We start from the raw sequence: 25,957 nt of genomic DNA on the forward strand, positions 1-25,957 counted from the left end.
TTAGGATAGGTCATCAATGTCTGATCAGCCAGGGTCCGACACCCTGCACCCCCGCAGATCAGCTGATCTCAGTCATGGGGCAGCAGGCAATGCTCTGTTCCGGATCTGCTCCGTCTTCTGTAATAGTGGCGACTGTCTGGTACTGCACATCCTTCCCCTACAGGGGATCAGAGGGTGTTGGAACCCACTTTATCAGTCATTGACGACCTATCTTAAGGATAGGCCATCAGTGTAAATGTAGTGGAGAACCCCTTTAAAATCACTAAGTCAATATTCTTGGCAGTTTTGTGCCTGAGAATTAGCTAGCTCTTAGTTATGTGCTGCTCAAAAAAAACAAAACAAAAAAGAACAAAAATAACACACAGACATTCCAAAAATGTTTAGTTGTTTAAGGGGAAGGATTCCAAATAATAGCATTATATTAAAGGGAACCTGTCACCAGTTTTTCAGCCTATAAGGTGCGGCCACCACCACTGGGCTCTTATATACAGCATTCTAACATGGTGTATATAAGAGCCCAGGCTGCTGTGTGGAATGTAAAAAAAACCCCACTTTATGATACTCATCTAACGGTTGCGCTGTGGTGGATTTGAGTCAGATGGGCGTCTCCTTGGTCTGGTGTTGGCGCCTCCTCTTTCGGCCATCTTCGTCCTCCTTCTGAAGCCTGTGTGCATGACGCATCCTACGTCATACACGTCGGCCCAGCGCAGGCGCACTACAATACTTTGATCTGCCCTGCTCAGGGCAGATCAAAGTGCACCTGCACAGGACCTCAATGAGTTTGTATGAAGTAGGACACGTCATGCACCGCGGCTACAGAAGAAGGACGACAAAGATGGCCGAAAGAGGATGTGCCGGCACTGGAGAACGGAGATACCCATATGACCCAACTCCAGCGCAGTGACGGTTAGGTGAGTATTATATAGTGATTTTTACGTTTTACACAGTGGCCTGGGCTCTTATATACAGCATGTTAGAATGCTGTATAGAAGAGCCCACTGGTGGTGGCCGCAGCTTATAGTCCGAAAAACTGGTGACAGGTTCCCTTTTAACACTAGAAGTCCCAGGAATTTCGAGCTCCATAGGGTTCCAATGGTAGAAATGTTAAATGACCCCTCCCTGGGACTTCTAGTGTTAAGGATTATCTTTATATTGTACCCTTAATGTTTTCTTTAGGTGAGGTTCACACTAGTGTATATCAGTCTGTATATGGACCGCAATGCCCGGTCTGTTGGCGGCTCTCCCGACCTGAACTCACAGCCTCCTATGTGTCTATCAAGCTGTAAGTTTAGGCTGATAAACTATAGGTCGGTCTGTATACAGGACCATGAAATTGATACCATGAATCCGACTTTAGGGACGCTTCAAAGGTTGGCGTTCACATTTCATTTTTAATATTTATGTTTTGGAAAACCAGGTTTTTACTCTAATTGTCACTAGATTCATTTATTTCTGATTCCTATTTTCAGGTTTGTTTATACCATAGAACAAAAGGTCACCGTTTGTGTTAGGAATGTACATGTTCTCATGATGGGGGAGCGTTAGATGGTGGATATGATACACTCCGCCTGTGGTTGATGCCGGGGCATAATACAGACATACTTCAATATCTGAAATAAAAGCCTCATGCATCCATAGAGCGAGCTAGTTAGAGTTTGGGGAGGATCCATCTTCCATCCAGACCTTTTATTATAGCCGGGGAAATAAAACACACAGCTATTGTTGTCTAGTTTTGGTTATTTTCCTCCTGCCCACAAAGCACCATGTGTTTTCTTTGTAGCTACTTTCAGACATAATTTTCCTAATTTTAGCAGAAATATAATAATGTTTTCCCTTCGTTTCTATTTTTTTCTTCTTCTGAGATCGTATCAATGGTTTTTGCTGCTTCCAAAAGTTCTTGGGGCCTTTTTGCAATAACCATTTTTATGCCTGTTTGTTTTGGCAAAGGACATTTAAATCCCATTCACATTTGGCAGCAAATATTATATTTTATTCTACTTCAATGGCACCTAGTTTATCTTTCTTCTGATGGGACTCCAATTCTAAAGGAGGTTCTCCACTTTAGATAATCCCTACTTGTTTGCTGGATCAATTTATAATAAGCATATCATAAATCGTCGTCCTGCTGAAACCCATGGTAATAAGCTGGAATCTGTGGGAAAATCTGCCAGTTTTTAATATTCCTGCAGCGCCACCACAGGGAAAATGCAGTACTACACAGTGCTTATTCCTATCAATGGTAGGTTACCTGTGTACTGCAGGACAAGACAGGTCCTGCAGAGTGAATGTAACCACATGACAGGTCCTGCAGAGTGAATGTAACCACATGACAGGTCCTGCAGAGTGAATGTAACCACATGACAGGTCCTGCAGAGTGAATGTAACCACATGACAGGTCCTGCAGAGTGAATGTAACCACATGACAGGTCCTGCAGAGTGAAAGGAACCACATGACAGGTCCTGCAGAGTGAATGTAACCACATGACCGGTCCTCCAGAGTGAAAGGAACCACATGACAGGTCCTGCAGAGTGAATGTAACCACATGACAGGTCCTGCAGAGTGAATGTAACCACATGACAGGTCCTGCAGAGTGAATGTAACCACATGACAGGTCCTGCAGAGTGAATGTAACCACATGACAGGTCCTGCAGAGTGAAGGTAACCACATGACAGGTCCTGCAGAGTGAATGTAACCACATGACAGGTCCTGCAGAGTGAATGTAACCACATGACAGGTCCTGCAGAGTGAATGTAACCACATGACAGGTCCTGCAGAGTGAATGTAACCACATGACAGGTCCTGCAGAGTGAATGTAACCACATGACAGGTCCTGCAGAGTGAATGTAACCACATGACCGGTCCTCCAGAGTGAAAGGAACCACATGACAGGTCCTGCAGAGTGAATGTAACCACATGACAGGTCCTGCAGAGTGAATGTAACCACATGACAGGTCCTCCAGAGTGAATGTAACCACATGACAGGTCCTCCAGAGTGAATGTAACCACATGACAGGTCCTGCAGAGTGAATGTAACCACATGACAGGTCCTGCAGAGTGAATGTAACCACATGACAGGTCCTGCAGAGTGAATGTAACCACATGACAGGTCCTGCAGAGTGAATGTAACCACATGACAGGTCCTGCAGAGTGAATGTAACCACATGACAGGTCCTGCAGAGTGAATGTAACCACATGACAGGTCCTGCAGAGTGAAGGTAACCACATGACAGGTCCTGCAGAGTGAATGTAACCACATGACAGGTCCTGCAGAGTGAATGTAACCACATGACCGGTCCTCCAGAGTGAAAGGAACCACATGACAGGTCCTGCAGAGTGAATGTAACCACATGACAGGTCCTGCAGAGTGAATGTAACCACATGACAGGTCCTCCAGTGTGAATGTAACCACATGACCGGTCCTGCAGAGTGAAAGGAACCACATGACAGGTCCTGCAGAGTGAATGTAACCACATGACAGGTCCTGCAGAGTGAATGTAACCACATGACAGGTCCTGCAGAGTGAAGGTAACCACATGACAGGTCCTGCAGAGTGAATGTAACCACATGACAGGTCCTGCAGAGTGAATGTAACCACATGACAGGTCCTGCAGAGTGAAGGTAACCACATGACAGGTCCTCCAGAGTGAATGTAACCACATGACAGGTCCTGCAGAGTGAAGGTAACCACATGACAGGTCCTGCAGAGTGAAGGTAACCACATGACCGGTCCTGCAGAGTGAAGGTAACCACATGACAGGTCCTGCAGAGTGAAGGTAACCACATGACAGGTCCTGCAGAGTGAATGTAACCACATGACAGGTCCTGCAGAGTGAATGTAACCACTCTGCACACTGGTCATAAGGATCCTAAACAGGGGACCACCCCTCCCCCTCCACGTTCAATTAACATTCCCTTACGGGGAATGGAAAACTACATTATTTACACCAGACAACTCCTTTAAGTACTATTGTCAACCTAAATTCCAGTGATTTATAAGGTTTTCAACTTACTTTAAAAAAAAAATTTCTTTGTCGCTCGATTGGGAGACCCAGACAATTGGGTGTATAGGCTATGCCTCCGGAGGCCGCACAAAGTATTACACTTAAAAGTGTTAAGCCCCTCCCCTTCTGCCTATACACCCCCCGTGCTCCCACGGGCTCCTCAGTTTTTTGCTTTGTGCGAAGGAGGTCAGACACGCACGCACAGCTCCACAGATTGGTCAGCAGCAGCTGCTGACTATATCGGATGGAAGAAAAGTGGGCCCATATAGGGCCCCCAGCATGCTCTCTTCTCACCCCACTCTTGTCGGCGGTGTAGTTAAGGTTGAGGTATCCATTGCGGGTACGGAGGCTGGATCCCACATGCTGCTTTCCTTCCCCATCCCCCTCAGGGCTCTGGTGAAGTGGGATCCTATCGGTCTCCAGGCACTGAGACCGTGCTTCATCCACAACTCCTGGGAGACTGCTGGATAGGAGCCGGGTATCGTTCAGGGACATGGCCCTGCTACTTGGAGGTACTCTGTGTCCCCGTGGGGACCGCGCACAGCAACACTCCAGCATTGCTGGGTGTGCTAGTGCACCGGGGACCGCGGCGCTGACCGGGTTAATATGTGCCATTACACACTCAGCGCTGCTGAGTGTGTTCATGTATAGGGACTGCCGCACTAACCGCCGCTGCCAGGGAAACACTGCGGCGCGGCTGGGACTTGTAGTGCGCCGGGGACTTTCGCGCCGGCCGCGCTTTTACGGCGGCCGCGTTTATTACTAGAGTCCCCGGCTTTTTGCGGCCTAGTTTCCTTTCCTCCCGCCCACAGCCCTGACAGGCAGGGGAAGGGCGGGACGCTGCACAGAACGAGCAGCACTGAGGGCTGGAGCATGCTTTGCATACTCCACTCCCCTCACTGTGCACAGTGCAGGTACCAGCTCCCGCTCTTTCTGAGCCACGCCCACGGCTCCCACCTCTCCTCAGGACGCCGGCAGCCATTCCTGTCAGCTCCTTGGACGCTACAGAGGGGGACAAAGTCTGGGAGACTCAGGCAGGGACTCTGGTGGCCTCACAACCGCTTTAAGCGGGTGGTAAGCAGCACCTGTGGTGCTAGCTCCATTGTGCAGTAGTGTAACATTATATGTTTATGGTATACATATTTTACACTGTATGGTGCACAGTTGATTTCTGGCTATATACCCTATTGTGTTACTCAGGGAAGATAATAGCATGGCGCCCACGAAAGGCAGGGGTGCCAAAACACAGGCTTATTATGCTGCCTGCGCCGCATGTATGACCCCCCTACCGGCAGGTTCCACTGACCCTCATTGTGTGCACTGTTCGGCCCCTGTGGCACTTACTCAGCTAGAGCCTCTGCTAAGGGGGGCCCAGGGGGAGCCACCTGCTGACACTGTTCAGGTGACGGGGACAGAGTTTGCAAAACTCTCTGAGACTATGGCTAAGATACTAGAAGCCTTGCAGTCCAGGCCGGTATCTCAGCACAGGGACTCTGTTGAATCTTTGTCCCCTGGCCCACCTCAGTTGGACCAACAATGTCCTCCTGGGGTGTCTCATGGATCCCAGGCTGAGGGTTCTGACACAGACCCCGGCCCCAGACCGACTAAGCGAGCTCGCTTGACAATTCCCTTGACATCCTCATATTGTTCAGGGTCTCAGCGGGGGGAATCTCTAGTTGATGATGCGGACACAGCTGATCAGGATTCTGATCCTGAGGCCGCTCTCAATCTTGATACTCCGGACGGGGACGCCATAGTGAACGACCTTATTGCGTCCATCAATCGTATGTTGGATATTTCTCCCTCAGCTCCTCCGGTGGAGGAGTCAGCTTCACAGCAGGAGAAATTCCGTTTCAGGTTTCCCAAGCGTACACCGAGTATGTTTCTGGACCACTCTGATTTCAGAGAGGCAGTCCAGAATCACCATGCTTGTCCAGATAAGCGTTTTTCTAAGCGCCTTAAGGATACACGTTATCCCTTTCCCCCTGACGTGGTCAAAAGTTGGGCTCAGTGTCCCAAAGTGGATCCTCCAATCTCCAGACTGGCAGCTAGATCCATACTTGCAGTGGAAGACGGGGCTTCACTCAAAGATGCCACTGACAGGCAGATGGAGCTCTGGTTGAAATCCATCTATGAAGCTATCGGCGCTTCTTTTGCCCCAGCATTCGCAGCCGTATGGGCGCTGCAAGCTATCTCAGCAGGTCAAGCGCAAATCGACGCAGCCACACGCACGTCCGCGCCACAGGTGGCGTCCATAACCACACAGACTTCGGCATTTGCGTCTTACGCTATTAATGCTGTTCTGGACTCTGCGAGCCGTACGGCGGTTGCAGCCGCCAATTCGGTGGTACTCCGCAGGGCCTTGTGGCTATGGGAATGGAAGGCAGATTCTGTTTCCAAAAAGCGCTTAACCAGTTTGCCAATTTCTGCCAACCGATTGTTTGGCGAGCGTTTGGATGAAATCATCAAACAATCCAAGGGAAAGGATACATCCTTACCCCAGCCCAAACCGAAAATACCCCAACAGAGGAGGGGGCAGTCGAGTTTTCGGTCCTTTCGGGGCGCGGGCAGGTCCCAATTCTCCTCGTCCACAAGGCCTCAGAAAGATCAAAGGAACTCTGATGCATGGCGGTCTAAGTCACGTCCTAAAAAGGCCACCGGAGGTGCCGCTACCAAAGCGGCTTCCTCATGACTTTCGGCCTCCCCACTCCGCATCTTCGGTCGGTGGCAGGCTCTCCCGCTTTTGCGACACCTGGCTGCCACGGGTAAAAGACCGTTGGGTGAGAGACATTCTGTCTCACGGTTACAAGATAGAGTTCACCTCTCGTCCCCCGACTCGATTCTTCAGGTCATCCCCGCCTCCCGAGCGAGCCGAGGCTCTTCTGCAGGCGCTGGGCACTCTGAAGGCAGAAGGAGTGGTGGTCCCTGTTCCTATTCAGCAACAGGGTCACGGTTTTTACTCCAACTTGTTTGTGGTCCCAAAGAAGGACGGGTCTTTCCGTCCTGTCCTGGACCTGAAACTTCTCAACAAACACGTAAAGACCAGGCGGTTCCGGATGGAATCCCTCCGCTCCGTCATCGCCTCAATGTCCCAAGGAGATTTCCTTGCATCGATAGATATCAAGGATGCATATCTCCACGTACCGATTGCTCCAGAGCACCAGCGCTTCTTGCGCTTCGCCATAGAAAACGAACACCTGCAGTTCGTGGCACTGCCGTTCGGCCTAGCAACAGCCCCACGGGTTTTCACCAAGGTGATGGCTACTGTAGTAGCGGTCCTCCACTCTCAGGGTCACTCGGTGATCCCGTACTTTGACGATCTGTTGATCAAGGCACCCTCTCTAGAGGCATGCCAACACAGCCTCGACGCTACCCTGGAGACTCTCCAGAGTTTCGGGTGGATCATCAATTTTCCAAAGTCAAATCTGACACCGGCCCAATCGCTGACATATCTTGGCATGGAGTTTCATACCCTCTCAGCGATAGTGAAGCTTCCACTGATCAAGCAGCGGTCACTACAGACAGGGGTACAATCTCTCCTTCAAGGCCAGTCACACCCCTTGAGGCGCCTCATGCACTTCCTGGGGAAGATGGTGGCAGCAATGGAGGCAGTTCCGTTCGCGCAGTTTCACCTGCGTCCACTTCAATGGGACATCCTACGCAAATGGGACAGGAAGCCGACGTCCCTCGACAGGAACGTCTCCCTCTCTCAGGCGACCAAAGCTTCCCTTCGGTGGTGGCTTCTTCCCACTTCATTATCGAAGGGGAAATCCTTCCTACCCCCATCCTGGGAGGTGGTCACGACGGACGCGAGTCTGTCAGGGTGGGGAGCGGTTTTTCTCCACCACAGGGCTCAGGGTACGTGGACCCAGCAAGAGTCCTCGCTTCAGATCAATGTGCTGGAAATACGGGCAGTGTATCTTGCCCTGAAGGCGTTCCAGCAGTGGCTGGAAGGCAAGCAGATCAGAATTCAGTCGGACAATTCCACAGCGGTGGCATACATCAATCACCAAGGCGGCACACGCAGTCGGCAAGCCTTCCAGGAAGTCCGGCGGATTTTGATGTGGGTGGAAGCCACGGCCTCCACCATCTCTGCAGTTCACATTCCAGGCGTGGAAAACTGGGAAGCAGACTATCTCAGTCGCCAGGGCATGGACGCAGAGGAATGGTCCCTTCACCCGGACGTGTTTCAGGAGATCTGTTGCCGCTGGGGGGTGCCGGACGTCGACCTCATGGCGTCCCGGCACAACAACAAGGTACCGGTGTTCATGGCACGGTCTCACGATCCCAGAGCTCTGGCGGCAGACGCCTTAGTTCAGGATTGGTCGCAGTTTCAGCTCCCTTATGTGTTTCCTCCGCTGGCACTGTTGCCCAGAGTGTTACGCAAGATCAGGGCCGACTGCCGCCGCGTCATCCTCGTCGCTCCAGACTGGCCGAGGCGGTCGTGGTACCCGGATCTGTGGCATCTCACGGTCGGCCAACCGTGGGCACTACCAGACCGACCAGACTTGCTATCTCAAGGGCCGTTTTTCCATCTGAATTCTGCGGCCCTCAACCTGACTGTGTGGCCATTGAGTCCTGGATCCTAGCGTCTTCAGGGTTATCTCAAGACGTCATTGCCACTATGAGACAGGCTAGGAAACCAACGTCCGCCAAGATCTACCACAGGACGTGGAAAATTTTCCTGTCGTGGTGCTCTGCTCAGGGTTTTTCTCCCTGGCCTTTTGCCTTGCCCACTTTTCTGTCCTTCCTTCAATCTGGACTGGAAAAGGGTTTGTCGCTCGGCTCCCTTAAGGGACAAGTCTCAGCGCTCTCTGTGTTTTTCCAGAAGCGCCTAGCCAGACTTCCACAGGTACGCACGTTCCTGCAGGGGGTTTGTCACATCGTTCCTCCTTACAAGCGGCCGTTAGAACCCTGGGATCTGAACAGGGTGCTGCTGGTTCTTCAGAAACCACCATTCGAGCCAATGAGAGATATTTCTCTCTCACGCCTTTCGCAGAAAGTGGTTTTTCTAGTAGCAGTCACTTCACTTCGGAAAGTGTCTGAGCTAGCAGCGCTGTCATGCAAAGCCCCTTTCCTGGTTTTTCACCAGGACAAGGTGGTTCTGCGTCCGGTTCCGGAATTTCTCCCTAAGGTGGTATCCCCCTTTCATCTCAATCAGGATATCTCCTTACCTTCTTTTTGTCCTCATCCAGTTCACCAATGTGAAAAGGATTTTCACTTGTTAGATCTGGTGAGAGCACTCAGACTCTACATTTCTCGTACGGCGCCCCTGCGCCGCTCGGATGCACTCTTTGTCCTTGTCGCTGGCCAGCGTAAAGGGTCACAGGCTTCCAAATCAACCTTGGCTCGGTGGATCAAGGAGCCAATTCTCGAAGCCTACCGTTCGGCTGGGCTTCCAGTTCCCTCAGGGCTGAAGGCCCATTCTACCAGAGCCGTGGGCGCGTCCTGGGCTTTGAGGCACCAGGCTACGGCTCAGCAGGTGTGTCAGGCGGCTACCTGGTCGAGCCTGCACACTTTCACGAAACACTATCAGGTGCGTACCTATGCTTCGGCGGATGCCAGCCTAGGTAGACGAGTCCTTCAGGCGGCGGTTGCCCACCTGTAGGAAGAGGCCGTTTTACGGCTCTCTTACAAGGTATTATTTTACCCACCCAGGGACTGCTTTTGGACGTCCCAATTGTCTGGGTCTCCCAATGGAGCGACAAAGAAGAAGGGAATTTTGTTTACTTACCGTAAATTCCTTTTCTTCTAGCTCCAATTGGGAGACCCAGCGCCCGCCCCTGTTTTTTTGTGTACACATGTTGGTCATGTTGAATGGTTTCAGTTCTCCGATATTCCTTCGGATTGAAGTTACTTTAAACCAGTTTTTAATTCTTTTCCTCCTTCTTGCTTTTGCACCAAAACTGAGGAGCCCGTGGGAGCACGGGGGGTGTATAGGCAGAAGGGGAGGGGCTTAACACTTTTAAGTGTAATACTTTGTGCGGCCTCCGGAGGCATAGCCTATACACCCAATTGTCTGGGTCTCCCAATTGGAGCTAGAAGAAAAGGAATTTACGGTAAGTAAACAAAATTCCCTTCTTAAAGGGGTGGTCCGACACCTAAAATGTATTTTCTAACTATCTTTGCCTCTTACCACTTCTCTGTAATTATCTTTATTATGCAATTCCCTACACTTCCCATATCTATCTGATTCCTAAAGGTATTTTTTCACTGCACTGCCTATGACGTTTAATTTGACAGGAGTCTGAAACATGACATCACAGGAGGCTGGGGCTGCACTCACTCCCTACACTGTCCATCACCCCTCCTGGAGCAGGACATCACCGGGGGCAGCACTGCAGATACTTACTAGTTTCTTGCATCACCGCCCCCTAATCATGTCCTGGAGGATGTGTGAAAGACGTCGTCTGGGGCTGTGCTAGATGCAGTAAGTGACACAAGCGCTGCCCCACCGCCTCTAGCTTAGAAAGCGTTATTTTCAGTAGCACTTTGTTGCTTGTAAAGAGGATGTTCTGTTGAGAACAATGGCACTCTATGTGTACAGAACAATCATATTACCGATTTGTTCTGTGTGCATTAGAAGTGTGGTGTGCCTATCTAAACAAGCTATTTAAAGGGAATCTGTCAGCAGGTTTTTTCTACCTCATCTTAGAGCAGCATGATGTAAGCAAAGAGACTCTGAATCAAACAATGTATCACTTAGATTACTGGGTGCAGCCGTTCTCCCACAATCGGAGCTTTTATATTTAGCAAAGCAGCAGAGCTGGGAGCTGTCCCTGCCTACATCAGGCTCTCAATAGAGATTGTACATTGATAGTGAGGTGTTAATCAGAGGGGGCATGTTGGACCACTGTGGGTGTGACATTGTAGTTCTGTAATGATAATCACTAGGTGATAAAGCCTTCAGATTAAGTAAACAGCTCACAGCTTGATAAGATAAGAGAGGCATAGTTGATTTTTGTTTTTTTAACTCCTACAGCATGCTGGCTTCAGATTACTTAGCAAAAACCTGCTGACAGATTCCTTTTAATGACTGCCGATTGACTACATAGAAGCAGTCGTTTAACATCCATCCTTTGGGCTCAGTAACTTATATACAACAATCAGTGCATGTTGGTAGTTTTTTGGGCTACCATTATTAGGATGTGGCAGTGAAGCTGCAGCGTGTAGTGAGTCCAAGTGTATATTCTAATATCTCTTGAGACCTCAGACCTTAACATTCAGGGGTCTAGTGACCAATATGCAAAATATTTCTACAGTAAATGTTAAAGGAAGTGAGTAGACGTGAGTCTGCAGAGCAGCTGCTTTTATCTAGGACACATCACATAAGGCAGTGTGTAATTGATTACAACACGTGAGATGATGGAGCTTGGTTTATACAAGTCTTATGTACTGGCGCTTTACTATATTGATGGCGCTTGTGTGCTCTATAAAACGTATTGCCAGCACAGATTGTCTGTGTTCTCATCCATGGTCATTCATTTCAGTGCTGTAATTAAACTCTTAAAGAGGATCTCCTGGGAAACTTCGTAATGGAAAATGAGTGCAAATATACATCTTTTTAGGCGATTTTATGAGAATGATGGGTTAATTGATTCTCCCTTTGTATTCACTGGTCTATCGACTTGACAAAAAAAGACAAATTTATGAGTTCACCCTAAAGGGTACTTTACACGCTGCGATATTGGTACCGATATCGCTAGCGAGCGTACCCGCTCCCGTCGGTTGTGCGGGACGGGCAAATCGCTGCCCGTGGCGCACAACATCTCTAACACCCGTCACACGGACTTACCTTCCCTGCGACGTCGCTCTGGCCGACGATCCACCTCCTTTCTAAGGGGGGCGGTTAGTGCGGCGTCACAGCGACGTCCAACGGCAGCCGTCCAATAGCAGAGGAGGGGCGGAAATGAGCAGCCGGAACATGCAGCCCACCTACTTCTTTCCTCATTGCCGGTGGACGCAGGTAAGGAGATGTTCGTCGTTCCTGTGGTGTCATACATAGATATGTGTGATGCCGCAAAAACGAAGAACAACATCATACCTGCAGCAGCAACAATATTTTGAAAAGGAGCGACGTGTCAACGAGCAACAATTTTTCACGTTTTTGCACTCGTTGATCGTCCCTCCTAGCTGTCACACGCTGCGATGTCGCTAACGGCGCCGGATATGCATCACTAACGACGTGACCCCGACGATATATCGTTAGTGATGTCGCAGCGTGTAAAGCACCCTTAAATTCTGCTTGTCGAAGCACAAGGCACCATTGATAACTATAGACTATATAACTCAGATGATGCAAAGAATCAGACCCCCTCACAGTTGACACATTCTAGAGAAGAGAATCTTACCAGATATTTAGCACACTGTTGTATATCTACATGGCTATGTTAATGAGAGAAATCGGCTATCTTTGTCCTGCTATTTTGTCCTGGAGAAGGGGGCTGTGACCCCAGAAACGCGTTGACTTGTATTAGCTTTTTCAATAAAGACTTGGATGATTTAATTTTCATCTTCTGAGTGGTGGAAAAGCGCGGCGATGACAACCGGTCTCCCTTAATGTTTTTATCAGACAATGAAGTTGAGCATACGCACCTCCACTACATTCCAGACGGAGCTGTGGAGACCTGTTCTTCGGAACCAGTGGTGAAGTTATACCACGGATTGAGGATTAGTTTTATTTTTTGGGGGGGTAAATTGGGCAATAAAGCATTAATGGCCCATAATAGACTATGTCATGAGAATTATACAATTCATGCAAATTGACTTAAAGAGAATCTGTCACCAGGTTTTTTTTTTTCTAATCTGAGAGCAACATAACGTAGGGGCAGAGACCCTGATTCCAGCGATGTGTCACTTACTGGGCTGTTTAGTGTAGTTTTGATAAAAATCACTGTATAATCAGCAGAAGATTCTCATTAGAGGACTACTTGGCGAGCTGCAGGTAGTCCAGCATATTGATGAGCTCTGTATAACTGCTAGATCTGTAGCAGAGAAAACATTGATTTTATCAAAATGACAGCAAACTGCTCAATAAGTGACACATTGCTGGAATCAGGGTCTCTGTCTCTACATTATGCTGCTCTCAGATGGGGGAGAAAAAACCTGATGACAGATTCCCTTTAATCACGATAATTAACCATCACTTGCGGGTGTGAATATTAAACAGCTGCCCCCAACACTAAAGGCCAGTATCAGAGATAACGACAGTTATCATCAGACCTTTAATTCCATGGGTTTAATCTATTTATGTGACTTCCAAACAAAGTTAAAAAAAAAACTGATGAAAACCCAAATTATTTGAATAAAGATGTCAACTCCTTATGCAAAATCAGCCCTTACACAACTTTCAGTGCAGCATTTAAGTTTTTCGTTTTTCTTGTAAATAGCCCAGCTGGATCTCAGGGTGGGAGCACACGATGAGGACACGCTACATGAGGACGCAGCATGTCCTCTCCTGCGGGGCCGCGAGTCTCCTCCATAGGAGATTGCAGCTGCCTGTGCCCACGATCAGGGTTCGGGCATCTGTGGACTTTATGTTCTCCCTGCGGAGAACACTCACATCTGCACAGGATAAATTGACCTGCGCAATTCGGAGAGCCGTCACTTTATGCTGCGGGAAACATGAGTGCACTGGGCATGAGATTTCTATAATTCCATCCACTGTGCTTCTGCTGTACAATGCAGCTTTTTTAATGCAACAAATCTGCTTCAAAAACACGGCTATTGCTGATCGTGGGCACGCAGCCTTGGAGATCGTATACAACATTGTATTGCAAGAATAAGTAAGGCAGAGATTATCCTAAAAATATTTATGTATAGTATTTTTTTTTTTTTGTTACCTACAGATAAATGTTGAAGATTCGAGATTCCAGGCGATGTACACATCACATTTATACAGTGTGGATCCTTCCGATCCCAACTTCAAGAAAACCAAAGCTATGGGCAAAGTTTTGGAAGAAAAGGCACGAAGGAGAGAACAGGAACAGAACAACTACACAGAGAAAGTAAAAAGACAGCAGGAAAAACTGAAGGCTGGTGACGAAACCGGAACGTCCACCAAAAAAACTGTAGATCCAGCTCTGTCGGCACTGCTGAAATCCATAAAGAGCAAAACCCAGCAATATCAAGCTTCTAAAAAACAGAAAACAAAATAACTGACTCTAAGAGATATACGTCAATCAACGTCTCTGACACAGAGGAGCCCCCCACCATAGACCTCTATGGAGAACACACCACGTTTGTGTATATAGCGGCATAGAAATAAATACTTCTACACTTTAGTGTAGATATTGTGTGTATTCATGTGGAGCTATAGAACATCTTTTAAGGGGGGGTTTCTGGACTACAATATTAATGGCCTATTCTAAAGCTGGATGTAAACACTGGAGAGCTGTCATATGAAAGATTGTGCAGCCGGCAGCTATCTCTCCTAACTCTCCCATATACAGGAACACTTGGCTCAGCTGATCTTTACTGTGCTCTCCATCAGAGCATCGCAAAAAGAATTGGGAAAATAAAGTCCAACTATCCAATACTTGTGTCCCCCCAACATAACCTGTATGTCGGGGGACAGGCAGGAGTCTTCCATACACAATAACTGGTTGACGGAAATTGACAACTTTTCTCCAAGGGGTATAGGGGCCTTTTAGGATAGGCCATCAATATCAGATTGGTGTAAATATAACTCTTGGCACCACCAATCATCAGCTGATTGCAAGAGCATCATTAACAAAAAGGAGACAGTTGCACTCTGTAGTGCTAAGATATGTGTAACAATGAATATGGAATATAGACATGCATTACTGCTATGAAAAACGTAAAAATTGAGATACTTAGCACACAAAAATGGCCAGTTTTATATGAGCCCAACAGTTAACGACAAGGCTACCTTTTTGTTGGGTGCCTGCCTACTCCAGTGCAAGGAAGGAGATTCAGATTAGACATTAGGAAAAACTTTCTGACAGTGAGGTCAGTCAGGGAGTGGAACAGACGACCACGGGAGGTGGTGAGCTCTCCATCAATGGAAATCTTCATGCGGAAACTGGAGAAACATATAGTTGGGATGATTTCGGAAAGCTTGCACTTGCAGGGGGTTGGACCCGATGGCCCCTGAGGTCCCTTCCAACTCTACTATTCTATGATTATATGGTTCTTCTTAATTCTTCATTTGCAGGTTCCTGTCCGCCCATAAATTGGAGGGTTTTTTTAACCCAAATAGAGGCATTAGAATAGGCTGGGACCCAACAATAAGAGGTCGCCTTACCGTTGGCTGTTGGGCTCACCTAAAACTGGCCATTTTTGGGTGTGAAGAATCTCAATTTTTACATGTTTCTCATATGCAAGTCTATATTCCCATATTCATTGTTCCACATATCTTAGCACTATAGACGGCGACTGTCTCCTTTTTGTTACTATGTTTCATGTTCAGTTTGCACCTGCTCACATCAGAGAGGTAGGATGTGACATCAGAAAGGTAGGATGTGCCATCAGTCTTTTTCTTTGCAAGAGCATCATTGTTTAACATGCACAGTTTTGTAATTTATTGAATTCTATTAAAATGAATCCTAAGACACATTTTGTAGATCCGAGTCAATTTGCATTGGCCAGTTACTATGTATTTAATGCTGCTGTGCTCTGCCTAGGTCCATGTAGTATCAAAGATGAATTTTTCCATGTTTCTATGTAGACCTCAGTCTCACTTCTAAGATAAGAATGTGATTATCTAACTAGAAAAAAATTGATTTGTATTTTCTGCGTAAATGTCAATGAAATGAGTATACTTAGCTGCAGATCTCACCTGTGTTGACACAAAACCTGAAGTGGAGCTAACGTGACCGGCAATGATATGTTCACTTCACAGCAACTTTAATTATAATTGTACATTTCATAATTTTTGTACTTTAAACACATTGAATCATATTTTAAAGATGACCACCCTCCTTAAATGGGTTTAGTATTTATTTCAAAGCCAACTTTTAGCGAGTTTTTCACCTTTTTTAAAGATGTTTTCCACTTTCAGCATTAGGACCCAAAACACTGGCAGGCAGGCAAAATAACAAAGCTAGCTAGTACTCATCCACTCACCCTCCCTTGTCAGGCACCTTCTTTCCAGGACTTTTCTGGTCCCTGTGTTTTGGCTGCAGCGGTGATATCATTCGGCTGAGTGACTTGTGGCGGCTGCATCTGCAGAGCTGCTGAGTTAAAGGGAACCTGTCAGCAGAAATTTCGCCCAAAAGCTAAAAGATTCCCCCTCTGCAGCTCCTGGGCTGCAATCTAGAAAGGTCCCTGTTATTATTGTGCCCCATGTGAGACCAAAATAAAGAGTTTATAAAGGGGTACCTTTTTGTATTCAGATAGTGTAAATGTGACACGGGGGCGGGCTTTCTGGCGTCCGTTATTCTGCCTCCTGGTCCTGTATGCCGCCCCCGCTCCTTTCCATAGCTGATGCACCACCCACTGCTCCAGCCATCCCCGCGCATGCCCAGTGCCAGTCTCACGGGACTGAGCAGTGTGACCGCTGGTGACGTGTGCGCAGGCAAGTGATTATGGGCGGGGCTGTGATTATCAGCAAGTACCCGCCCATAATCTCGTGAGCGCGCAAACCTCACCAGCGGTCACACTGTGCTCAGGCTAGTGCTAGACTGTATGGGCTGCTTCCAGGGATGACGTCCCTTTTGTCACGTGATAGGTGCGTGTTCAAAATACTATCACGTGACAAAAGGGACGTCATCCCTGGAAGCAGCCCATACAGTCTAGCACTACCCGCTGGAGAGGTTTGCGCGCTCACGAGATTATGGGCGGGTACTTGCTGATAACAATCACAGCCCCGCCCATCCCCATGCGCGGGGATGGCTGGAGCAGTGGGCGGTGCATCAGCTATGGAAAGGAGCGATGGGGGCGGCATACAGGACCAGGAGGCAGCATAACGGACGGCAGAGCGCCCGCCCCCGTGTCACATTTACAGTATCTGAATACAAAAAGGTACCACTTTATAAACTCTTTTATTTTGGTCTCACATGGGGCACAATAATAACAGGGACCTTTCTAGAATGCAGCCCAGGAGCTGCAGAGGGGAAATCTTTTAGCTTTTGGGCGAAATTTCTGCTGACAGGTTCCCTTTAAGTGATTGGCTGCAATGGTGATGCTTGCTGTCAACGTGATGTCACTGCTGCAGCCAAAAAAACAGACAGCAGGGGTGGAGATCAGAAAGGGGGCAGAGGGAGTACAAGCCAGTAATATTTTACATGCTTGTCAGCGTTTTTGGTCTACTTTGCTGAAAGTTAGAAAGCCCTTTTTAATCTTTATCTTTTCCAAATCATACGTCTACAGGAGCTGATTCTTTTCTTGACTATCACACCCAAAGACCTACATTAGCCTATATACAACTATAGCAGCCACAGGAGCTATCAGAGCTTGCAACCAGAATAAGCACTAATAGAGACATGTTATAAGCCAACCATGCACTCTAACAACTTGGAAATGAATAAGTGTGGATATGTAGTGTGAACTTACCTGTACCAGGGAAGAAGAGAAGGGGTTCAACTACACATCCCTTTTACTTCCATTAAATATTACTTCTTCACAATCTTTTAAAGGGCTTGCCACTACTAGAATAACCCTTTCGCATTCCATGTTTTTGCCCTCCGGTACAATAAAAAAGCCTATACTCTACTCCCGAGTTGGCGCAGTTCCAGCATTATTGGCACTCATTCTCCCGGTGCTTACGTGAGGTTGTAACCTCACGTAAGCCTTGAGCCCAAGAACCCCGGATTCTCTCTCCCTGCCTTCGAACTGATAAGTAATCAACAGGAAATGAGTGGTCAGCCGCAACTCTCGCTTCCTGTTGATACTTATGTCCGAAGGCATGCTTCCTTTTCCGTCTGTGAAGATAGAGCTGATGTGCCTTGCCAAAAAGATTCATTTTTGTCTCATCTGTCCATGGGACGTTCTCCCAGAATCTTCTGGGAGAATGTCCTATCAAGACAAAATGGAACTTTTTGGCAATGCACATCAGTTCTATGTTCACAGATGGAAAATGAGGCATATCAAGTAAAGAACACTGTCCCTACTGTGAAACATGGAGGAAGCTCTGTTATGTTCTGGGGCTGCTTTGATGCATCTGTCACAGGGTGTCTTGAATCTGGGAAGGGTACAATGAACTCTCAAGACTATCAAGGGATTCTAGAGAGAGGGTCTTGTAACAGGATAATGACCCTAAACACACAGCTAAAAACACTCAAGAGGAAAACATTGGACTATTGTGAAGTAGCCTTCTATGTGCCCTGACCTAAATCCTATTGAACATCTTTGGAAAGAGCTGAAACATGCCATCTGGAAAAGGCAACCTTCAAACAGGAGACAACTGGTGCAGTTTTCTCTTGAGCCGTGGCCAAAATACATGTGAAGAGGGGCAGAATTCTCATTGACAGTTACAGGAATCGACTGATTGCAATAATTGCCTCCAAAAGTTGTGAAACAAAATATTAAGTTAAGGAGGAATCACCATTTCTGCCCAGGCCTATTTCATGAGCTTTATTTTTTTAAATTCTGTGGAAGTTGAAAAGCAGCAATGTCTGACTTACATTTGTTCATTTTCATAGATTTTATTATTTATTATTACTTTTGTCAGATTCAAGTTATTTCTGTGACCAATGTGGGTTTTTCTTTCTTTAAACGAGGGATACCAACAATTTTGACCATGTGTTACGAGAAAACAATCTCTGGAATTGTTATTTCTTTGTCGCTCCATTGGGAGACCCAGACAATTGGGTGTATAGCTTCTGCCTCTGGAGGCCACACAAAGTATTACACTTTAAAAAGTGTAACCCCTCCCCTCTGCCTATACACCCTCCCGTGGACCACGGGCTCCTCAGTTTTATGCTTTGTGTGGAAGGAGGCACACATCCACTCATAGAAAAAAAAAAAAAAAAAAAGATTTCTCATACATAGTATGACGGATGGAAGAAAAGAGGTCCCCTAGGGGCCCCGGCATGCTCCCTTCTCACCCCACTATGTCGGCGGTGTTGTTAAGGTTGAGGTACCCATTGCGGGTACACAGGCTGGAGCCACATGCCGTCTCCTTCACCATCCCTTATGCGGCTCTGGGAGAAGTGGGAGCCTCACCGGTCATTCACCTGCTGAGACCGTGCTCCATCCGCAGCCCCTGGTGGAACCTGCTGGACCGGAGCGTTTTCATCCCCAGGGACCGGGCCCTGCACCTTGAAGGTACTCTGTGTCCCCATGTGGGGACGGTACGGGGAGAGAGGTCGCCTTTCTCCCCAGTAGCGCCGTCTTTTGTTTTTTCATCGGACTTCCGCGCCGACCATGCCTGCTTGTCGGGCACGGCCTTAAATTTAGTCCCCGGCTTCATCGCGGCCTAGTCGCGAAAAATCCCGCCCCCGGGCCTGCCTGTCAGGGGTAAGGGCGGGATTACCGACAGAGGGCTGGAGCATCTTTGCATGTCTCCGCTCCCCTCTCTTTGACCACTATGGGGCCTCCAGATTCCCGCCTTTGGCCGGCGCCGCCCATGGCTCCACTCCCCCCTTGAGAGCTCCGGCGGCCATGTTTGGCATTCTGCCGGTGTATGCTGCAGCTGCACAGCTCTACAGCTCCGGGGGACCCACGACAGGGAATCTGGAGGACACCAGCGGTTGGTAAGCCGCACCGGTCACCCGGTGCTGGTTCCCCTAGGGTGCCGTTATATATATATATATATATATATATATATATATATATATATATATATATATTCGGAACGGCTGTATAACCCTTTCCCATATACCCTCAGTGGTCGCTCTCCTAAGGGACACTTATTGCTTACAGCATGTCGTCCACAAGGAGCAAAGCCCCTAAGGCACAGGTTTTTTTTGCAGCCTGTACCTCTTGTGGGGCTATGTTGCCTGCGGGATCCACCTACCCTCACTGTGATCAATGCTCGACTCCTGCCACGCTTGCTCAGCTGGAGCCTAGGGCACTGGTGGGCCCCTCGGCTCATGTAGATCCCCCTGCTCCTCCTGAGCAGGCTGCAGGGACAGAGGCACCGTCATTGGCCTCTTTCGCTGAGAAACTCTGTCACTTTCTCAATCCATTGCACAGTCTATGGACAAATGGTCATCTAAGCTCCTTGAGGCATTGCAGTCCAGACCGGGCTCTTCACGGGCCCCGGCCCCTGTTAGTTTGTCTCCTCCAGGGCCTTCTCGGTCTGCGCCGCAGCGCGCTCCTAGGATAGCCCCTAGGTCCCAGGCGGAGGACTCCTGCCCGGATCGCAGTCCCAGACCGGCTAAGCGGCCTCGCTGGGACTCTTCCCCGGCCTCCTCACGCTGCTCTGGATCTCCGCTTGAGGACTCTCAGGATGACAAGGCGGACGTGGGAGCTCAGGGCTCTGACCCTGACTTCGCCCTCAACCTTGATACCCCTGAGGGGGACGCCTTAGTAAATCTTATTTCTTCCATCAACCAGGTGTTGGATCTCTCTTCCCCGCCTCCACCTGTAGAGGAGTCGGCTTCTCAGCAGGAGAAACACCAATTTTGATTCCCCAAACATACGCGCAATACGTTTTTTGATCACGCTAACTTCAGGGACGCTGTCCAGAAGCCCAGAGCGGTCCCGGACAAGCGTTTTGCTAAAAGGCACTCTGACACGCGTTATCCCTTTCCACCTGAAGTCGTTAAGGGCTGGGCACACTCTCCCAAGGTGGATCCTCCAGTCTCTAGATTGGCTGCTAGGTCCGTTGTGTCTGTTTCCGATGGCTCATCCCTGAAGGAAGCCACTGACAGACAGATAGAGCTCTTGGTGAAGTCTATCTATGAGGCCACGGGCGCGTCTTTCGCCCCGGCCTTTGCGGCTGTGTGGGCTCTCCAAGCAATCTCGGCTTGTCTGACTGAGATTAATGCTGTCACACGGAATTCTGCTCCGCATGTTTCTTCCTTGACCTCTCAGGCATCAGCTTTTTCGTCCTACGCCATGAACGCCGTACTGGACTCCACTAGCCGTACGGCTGTAGCATCTGCTAACTCCGTGGTAGTCCGCAGGGCCATGTGGCTGCGCGAATGGAAGGCAGACTGCTTCCAAAAAGTTCTTAACTGGTTTGCCTTTTTCTGGCGACCGTTTATTTGACGAACGATTGGATGAGATTATTAAGGAATCCTCGGGAAAGGACTCCTCCTTACCCCAGTCCAAACCTAAGAGACCTCAGCAGAGAAAAATCCAATCGAGGTTTCGGTCCTTTCGTCCCTCCGCCAAGCCCCAATCCTTTTCGTCCAACCGGCCGGAGAAAGGCCAGAGGAACTCCTATGCGTGGCGGTCCAAGTCACGCCCCCAAAAGGCCGCAGGAGGCACTGCCTCCAAGATGGCCTCCTCATGACTCTCGGCCTCACCTAGCCACATCCTCGGTCGGTGGCAGGCTCTCCCGCTTTGGCGACGCCTGGTGGCCACATGTTCAAGACCGATGGGTGAGAGACATTCTGTCTCATGGTTACAGGATAGAGTTCAGCTCCCGACCTACGGCTCGTTTCTTCAGAACCTCTCCACCCCCCGCACAGGCCGACGCACTTTATCAGGCAGTGGACGCTCTAAAGATCGAAGGAGTTGTGATTCCCGTTCCCCTTCAGGAACGTGGTCGCGGATTTTACTCCAACTTGTTCGTGGTGCCAAAAAAGGACGGGTCATTCCATCCCGTTCTGGACCTCAAGCTACTCAACAGACATGTGAGAACCAGACGGTTTCGGATGGAATCTCTCCGCTCGGTCATCGCCTCGATGTCACAAGGGGACTTCCTAGCATCGATCGACATCAAGGATGCTTATCTCCATGTGCCGATCGCACCCGAACATCAACGTTTCCTGCGTTTCGCCATCGGGGACGAACACCTCCAGTTCGTGGCATTGCCTTTCGGCCTGGCGACAGCCCCACGGGTTTTCACCAAAGTCATGGCATCCGTCGTGGCGGTCCTGCACTCTCAGGGCCACTCGGTGATCCCTTACTTGGACGATCTCCTAGTCAGGGCCCCTTCTCAGGTGGCGTGTCAACAAAGCCTTACCGTCGCCCTGGCGACTTTCCAGCAGTTCGGGTGGATCATCAATTTTCCGAAGTCCAAGTTGACACCGACCCAATCACTGACTTACCTCGGGATGGAGTTTCATACCCAGCCAGCGTTAGTCAAGCTACCGCGGGACAAACAGCTTTCTCTGCAGGCGGGGGTGCAATCACTTCTTCGGAGTCAGTCACACCCCTTAAGGCGCCTCATGCACTTCCTGGGGAAGATGGTTGCAGCTATGGAGGCAGTGCCGTTCGCGCAATTCCATCTACGGCCACTCCAATGGGACATTCTTCGCAAATGGGACAAGAGTGCGGCTTCCCTCGACAAGAACATCTCTCTTTCCCTTGCAACCAAAACATCACTTCAGTGGTGGCTCCTACCCACATCTCTGTCTCGGGGAAAATCCTTCCTATCCCCAACCTGGGCCGTGGTCACCACGGACGCGAGCCTGTCAGGTTGGGGAGCGGTTTTTCTCCACCACAGGGCTCAAGGAACCTGGACTCCGATAGAATCGTCCCTTCAGATCAATATCCTGGAGATAAGGGCAGTATATCTAGCCCTATTGGCTTTCCATCTGGAGGGCAGACAGATCCGAATTCAGTCGGACAACGCCACTGCCGTCGCCTACATCAACCACCAAGGCGGCACTCGCAGTCGTCAAGCCTTCCAGGAAGTCCGGCGGATTCTGCAGTGGGTGGAAGCCACAGGCTCCACCATCTCCGCAGTTCACATCCCGGGCGTAGAAAACTGGGAAGCAGATTTTCTCAGTCGTCAGGGCATGGACGCGGGGGAATGGTCTCTGCACCCAGAAGTGTTTCGAGAGATCTGTCGCCGCTGGGGAACGCCGGACGTCGATCTCATGGCGTCACGACACAACAACAAGGTCCCGGCCTTCATGGCACGGTCTCAGGATCACAGAGCTCTGGCAGCGGACGCTTTGGTCCAGGATTGGTCGCAGTTTCGACTGCCTTATGTGTTTCCCCCTCTGGCGATGCTGCCCAGGGTACTACGCAAGATCAGGTCCGACTGCCGTCGCGCCATTCTCGTCGCTCCAGACTGGCCGAGCAGGTCGTGGTATCCGGATCTGTGGCATCTCACGGTGGGTCAATCGTGGGCACTTCCAGACCGCCCAGACTTGCTGTCACAAGGCCCGTTTTTCCATCTGAATTCTGTGGCCCTCAACCTGACTGTGTGGCCATTGAGTCCTGGCTCCTAGCGTCTTCAGGGTTATCTCAGGATGTCATTGCCACCATGAGACAAGCCAGGAAGCCAACGTCCGCCAAGATCTATTACAGGTCTTGGCAACTCTTTCTATCCTGGTGCGCTGATAACGGCCTTCCTCCATGGCCGTTTGCCTTACCACATTCCTTTCATTCCTACAATCTGGAATGGACAAGGGTTTGTCCCTCGGCTCTCTCAAGGGCCAAGTATCGGCGCTCTCCGTGTTTTTTCAAAAGCATCTAGCCAGGCTTCCGCAGGTCCGCATGTTCCTGCAGGGGGTCTGCCACATGGTCCCACCTTACAAACGTCCGTTGGAACCTTGGGATCTTAACAGGGTCCTGACGGCTCTTCAAAAGCCGCCTTTTGAGCCGCTGCGGGATGTCTCTCTCTCCCGTCTTTCGCAGAAGGTGGCCTTCCTGGAGGCAGTCACATCACTTCGGAGAGTGTCTGAGCTTGCGGCGCTGTCATGCAAAGCCCCCTTCCTGGTTTTTCACCAGGATAAGGTGGTTCTGCGTCCTGTCCCGGATTTTCTCCCTAAGGTGGTATCCTCTTTTCATCTAAATCAGGATATCTCCTTGCCTTCCTTTTGCCCTAATCCAATTCACCAATGTGAAAAGGATTTGCACTCTTTGGATCTAGTGAGAGCACTCCGGTTCTACGTGTCTCGCACGGCGCCCCTGCGCCATTCAGATGCGCTCCTTGTCCTTGTCGCTGGCCAGCGTAAGGGCTCTCAGGCCTCCAAGTCAACCTTGGCTCGGTGGATCAAGGAACCGATTCTCGAGGCCTACCGTTCTTCTGGGCTTCCGCTCCCTTCAGGGCTGAAAGCCCATTCTACCAGAGCCGTAGGTGCGTCCTGGGCATTGCGGCACCGGCGACGGCCCAGCAGGTGTGTCAGGCAGCTACGTGGTCTAGTCTGCACACTTTTACGAAGCACTATCAAGTGCATACCTATGCTTCGGCAGACGCCAGTCTAGGCAGGCGAGTCCTTCAGGCGGCGGTTGCCCACCTGTAAGAGGGGGCCGTTTTCGGCTCTTTTTATTAAGATATTCTTTTACCCACCCAGGGACTGCTCTTGGACGTCCCAATTGTCTGGGTCTCTCAATGGAGCGACAAAGAAAAAGGGAATTTTGTTTACTTACCGTAAATTCCTTTTCTTCTAGCTCCTATTGGGAGACCCAGCACCAACCCCTGTGCCCTTTGGGCTGGTTGTTCTTTTGTGTACACATGTTGTTGATGTTGAATACTTTGTGTGGCCTCCGGAGGCAGAAGCTATACACCCAATTGTCTGGGTCTCCCAATAGGAGCTAGAAGAAAAGGAATTTACGGTAAGTAAACAAAATTCCCTTTATTGTGCATAATAATATTTTCTTAACTACAATCGTGGCAAAAGGTTTTGAGACTGACACAAATTTTGGTTTACACAAAGTTTCCTACTTCAGTTTTTATTGAGGTAATTTGCATTACCTATAGATTATGAAGAATGATTAGATGTAGTGCAAAAAAATTACAAAGTCATTCCTTGCCATGAACATTAACTTAACAAAAACCTCATTCACATTAACTTTTAGCCCTGACACAAAATGACCTACTTACATCATTTCAGTAATCTTTTTGTAAGGTCAGGAGAAAGTGTTAATGAGGACAAGGCATCTGATATCACTTTCATGCTGATTGAATTATAATAAGAGTAGGTGCAGATGCTTTAAAACTTTAAAAAGTGGCTGGTGCTTGAAATCATTGCTGTCTTTTCCTGTTAACCATGGTTATCTCCAAGGAATTATGTGCAGTTGTAATTGCTTGGCATCAAAAGGGATTTAAAGGCAAGGATATTGCAACTGATTCCCGCTAAATAATACATTTTTGGGATCAGAACTTCAAAGACAATAGAGAAAGTTTCATGGCATCCAGCATAGTTCAGGAAATGCCAGAGCCATCTCCCAAAGAGCTACATGATCGGTTCAACTCCAGTGCAGAGCTTGCTCAGGAATAGCAGCAGGCAGGTGTCAGTGCTTCTGAACACAGGGATGTGAAGGCTTTTGTATGCTGGGACGATGTCAAGAAGGGCAGCAAAGAAGCCACTTCTCTCCAAATAAAGCATCAAGACAGTGGAAAGAGTGGTGTGTACGTGCTGCTGACAATTATTCAGATGCAATATTTCCAAAATATTGGTCTTTATTTGATCAATGTGTTTCAAAGTCCCCTGACCTCTTCTTCAAGATCTCAGACAAATCTGAGATCTTTAGGAAGTGGACTTTGAAATTTTTGTTATTTTATCCTAATATTTTTGAGGTAAAACCCTATTGTGCTGTCTCTTTCCCTACAATTCAGTTAAGCATCAAGGGCAGACTAACATTCTGCTGAAAGTATAGGGATTGGACTGCAGAGGCCTGGGGTAAAGTGATTTTCTCTGATGAAGCCCACTTCAGACTGTTTGGGACATCTGGAAGAATGATTAGAGAAGAAAAGATGAGCGCTACCATGAATCCTGCAACATGCCAACTGTAAAGCATCTTGAGATCATTCATGTGTGGGGGCTTTTCATCCAAGGGTGTGGGCTCTCTCACAATTTTGCCTATCAACACTACCATAAATTGAGAATAGGATCTAAACATCCTCCAAGAGCAACTTTTTCCAACCACCGAGGGGAAATTTGGTGATGAACAATGCTTTTTCCAGCATAAAGGAACGCCATT

At 48.8% G+C, this 25,957-nt stretch overlaps 1 protein-coding gene across 1 annotated transcript in view; it reads left to right on the forward strand.

Moving 5' to 3' along the window:
- ESF1 (ESF1 nucleolar pre-rRNA processing protein) overlaps positions 1 to 15,966 on the forward strand; it is a 136,556-nt gene extending 120,590 nt beyond the window's left edge. The window contains exon 14 of the mRNA XM_075339281.1: positions 13,852 to 15,966. Coding sequence (XP_075195396.1) covers positions 13,852 to 14,160 — 309 coding nt within the window. The 3' untranslated portion in view covers positions 14,161 to 15,966. The remainder of the gene's footprint in view (positions 1 to 13,851) is intronic.
- Positions 15,967 to 25,957: the final 9,991 nt, after the last annotated feature.

Source organism: Anomaloglossus baeobatrachus, chromosome 3, assembly GCF_048569485.1.
Source record: "Anomaloglossus baeobatrachus isolate aAnoBae1 chromosome 3, aAnoBae1.hap1, whole genome shotgun sequence".
NCBI lineage: Eukaryota > Metazoa > Chordata > Amphibia > Anura > Aromobatidae > Anomaloglossus > Anomaloglossus baeobatrachus.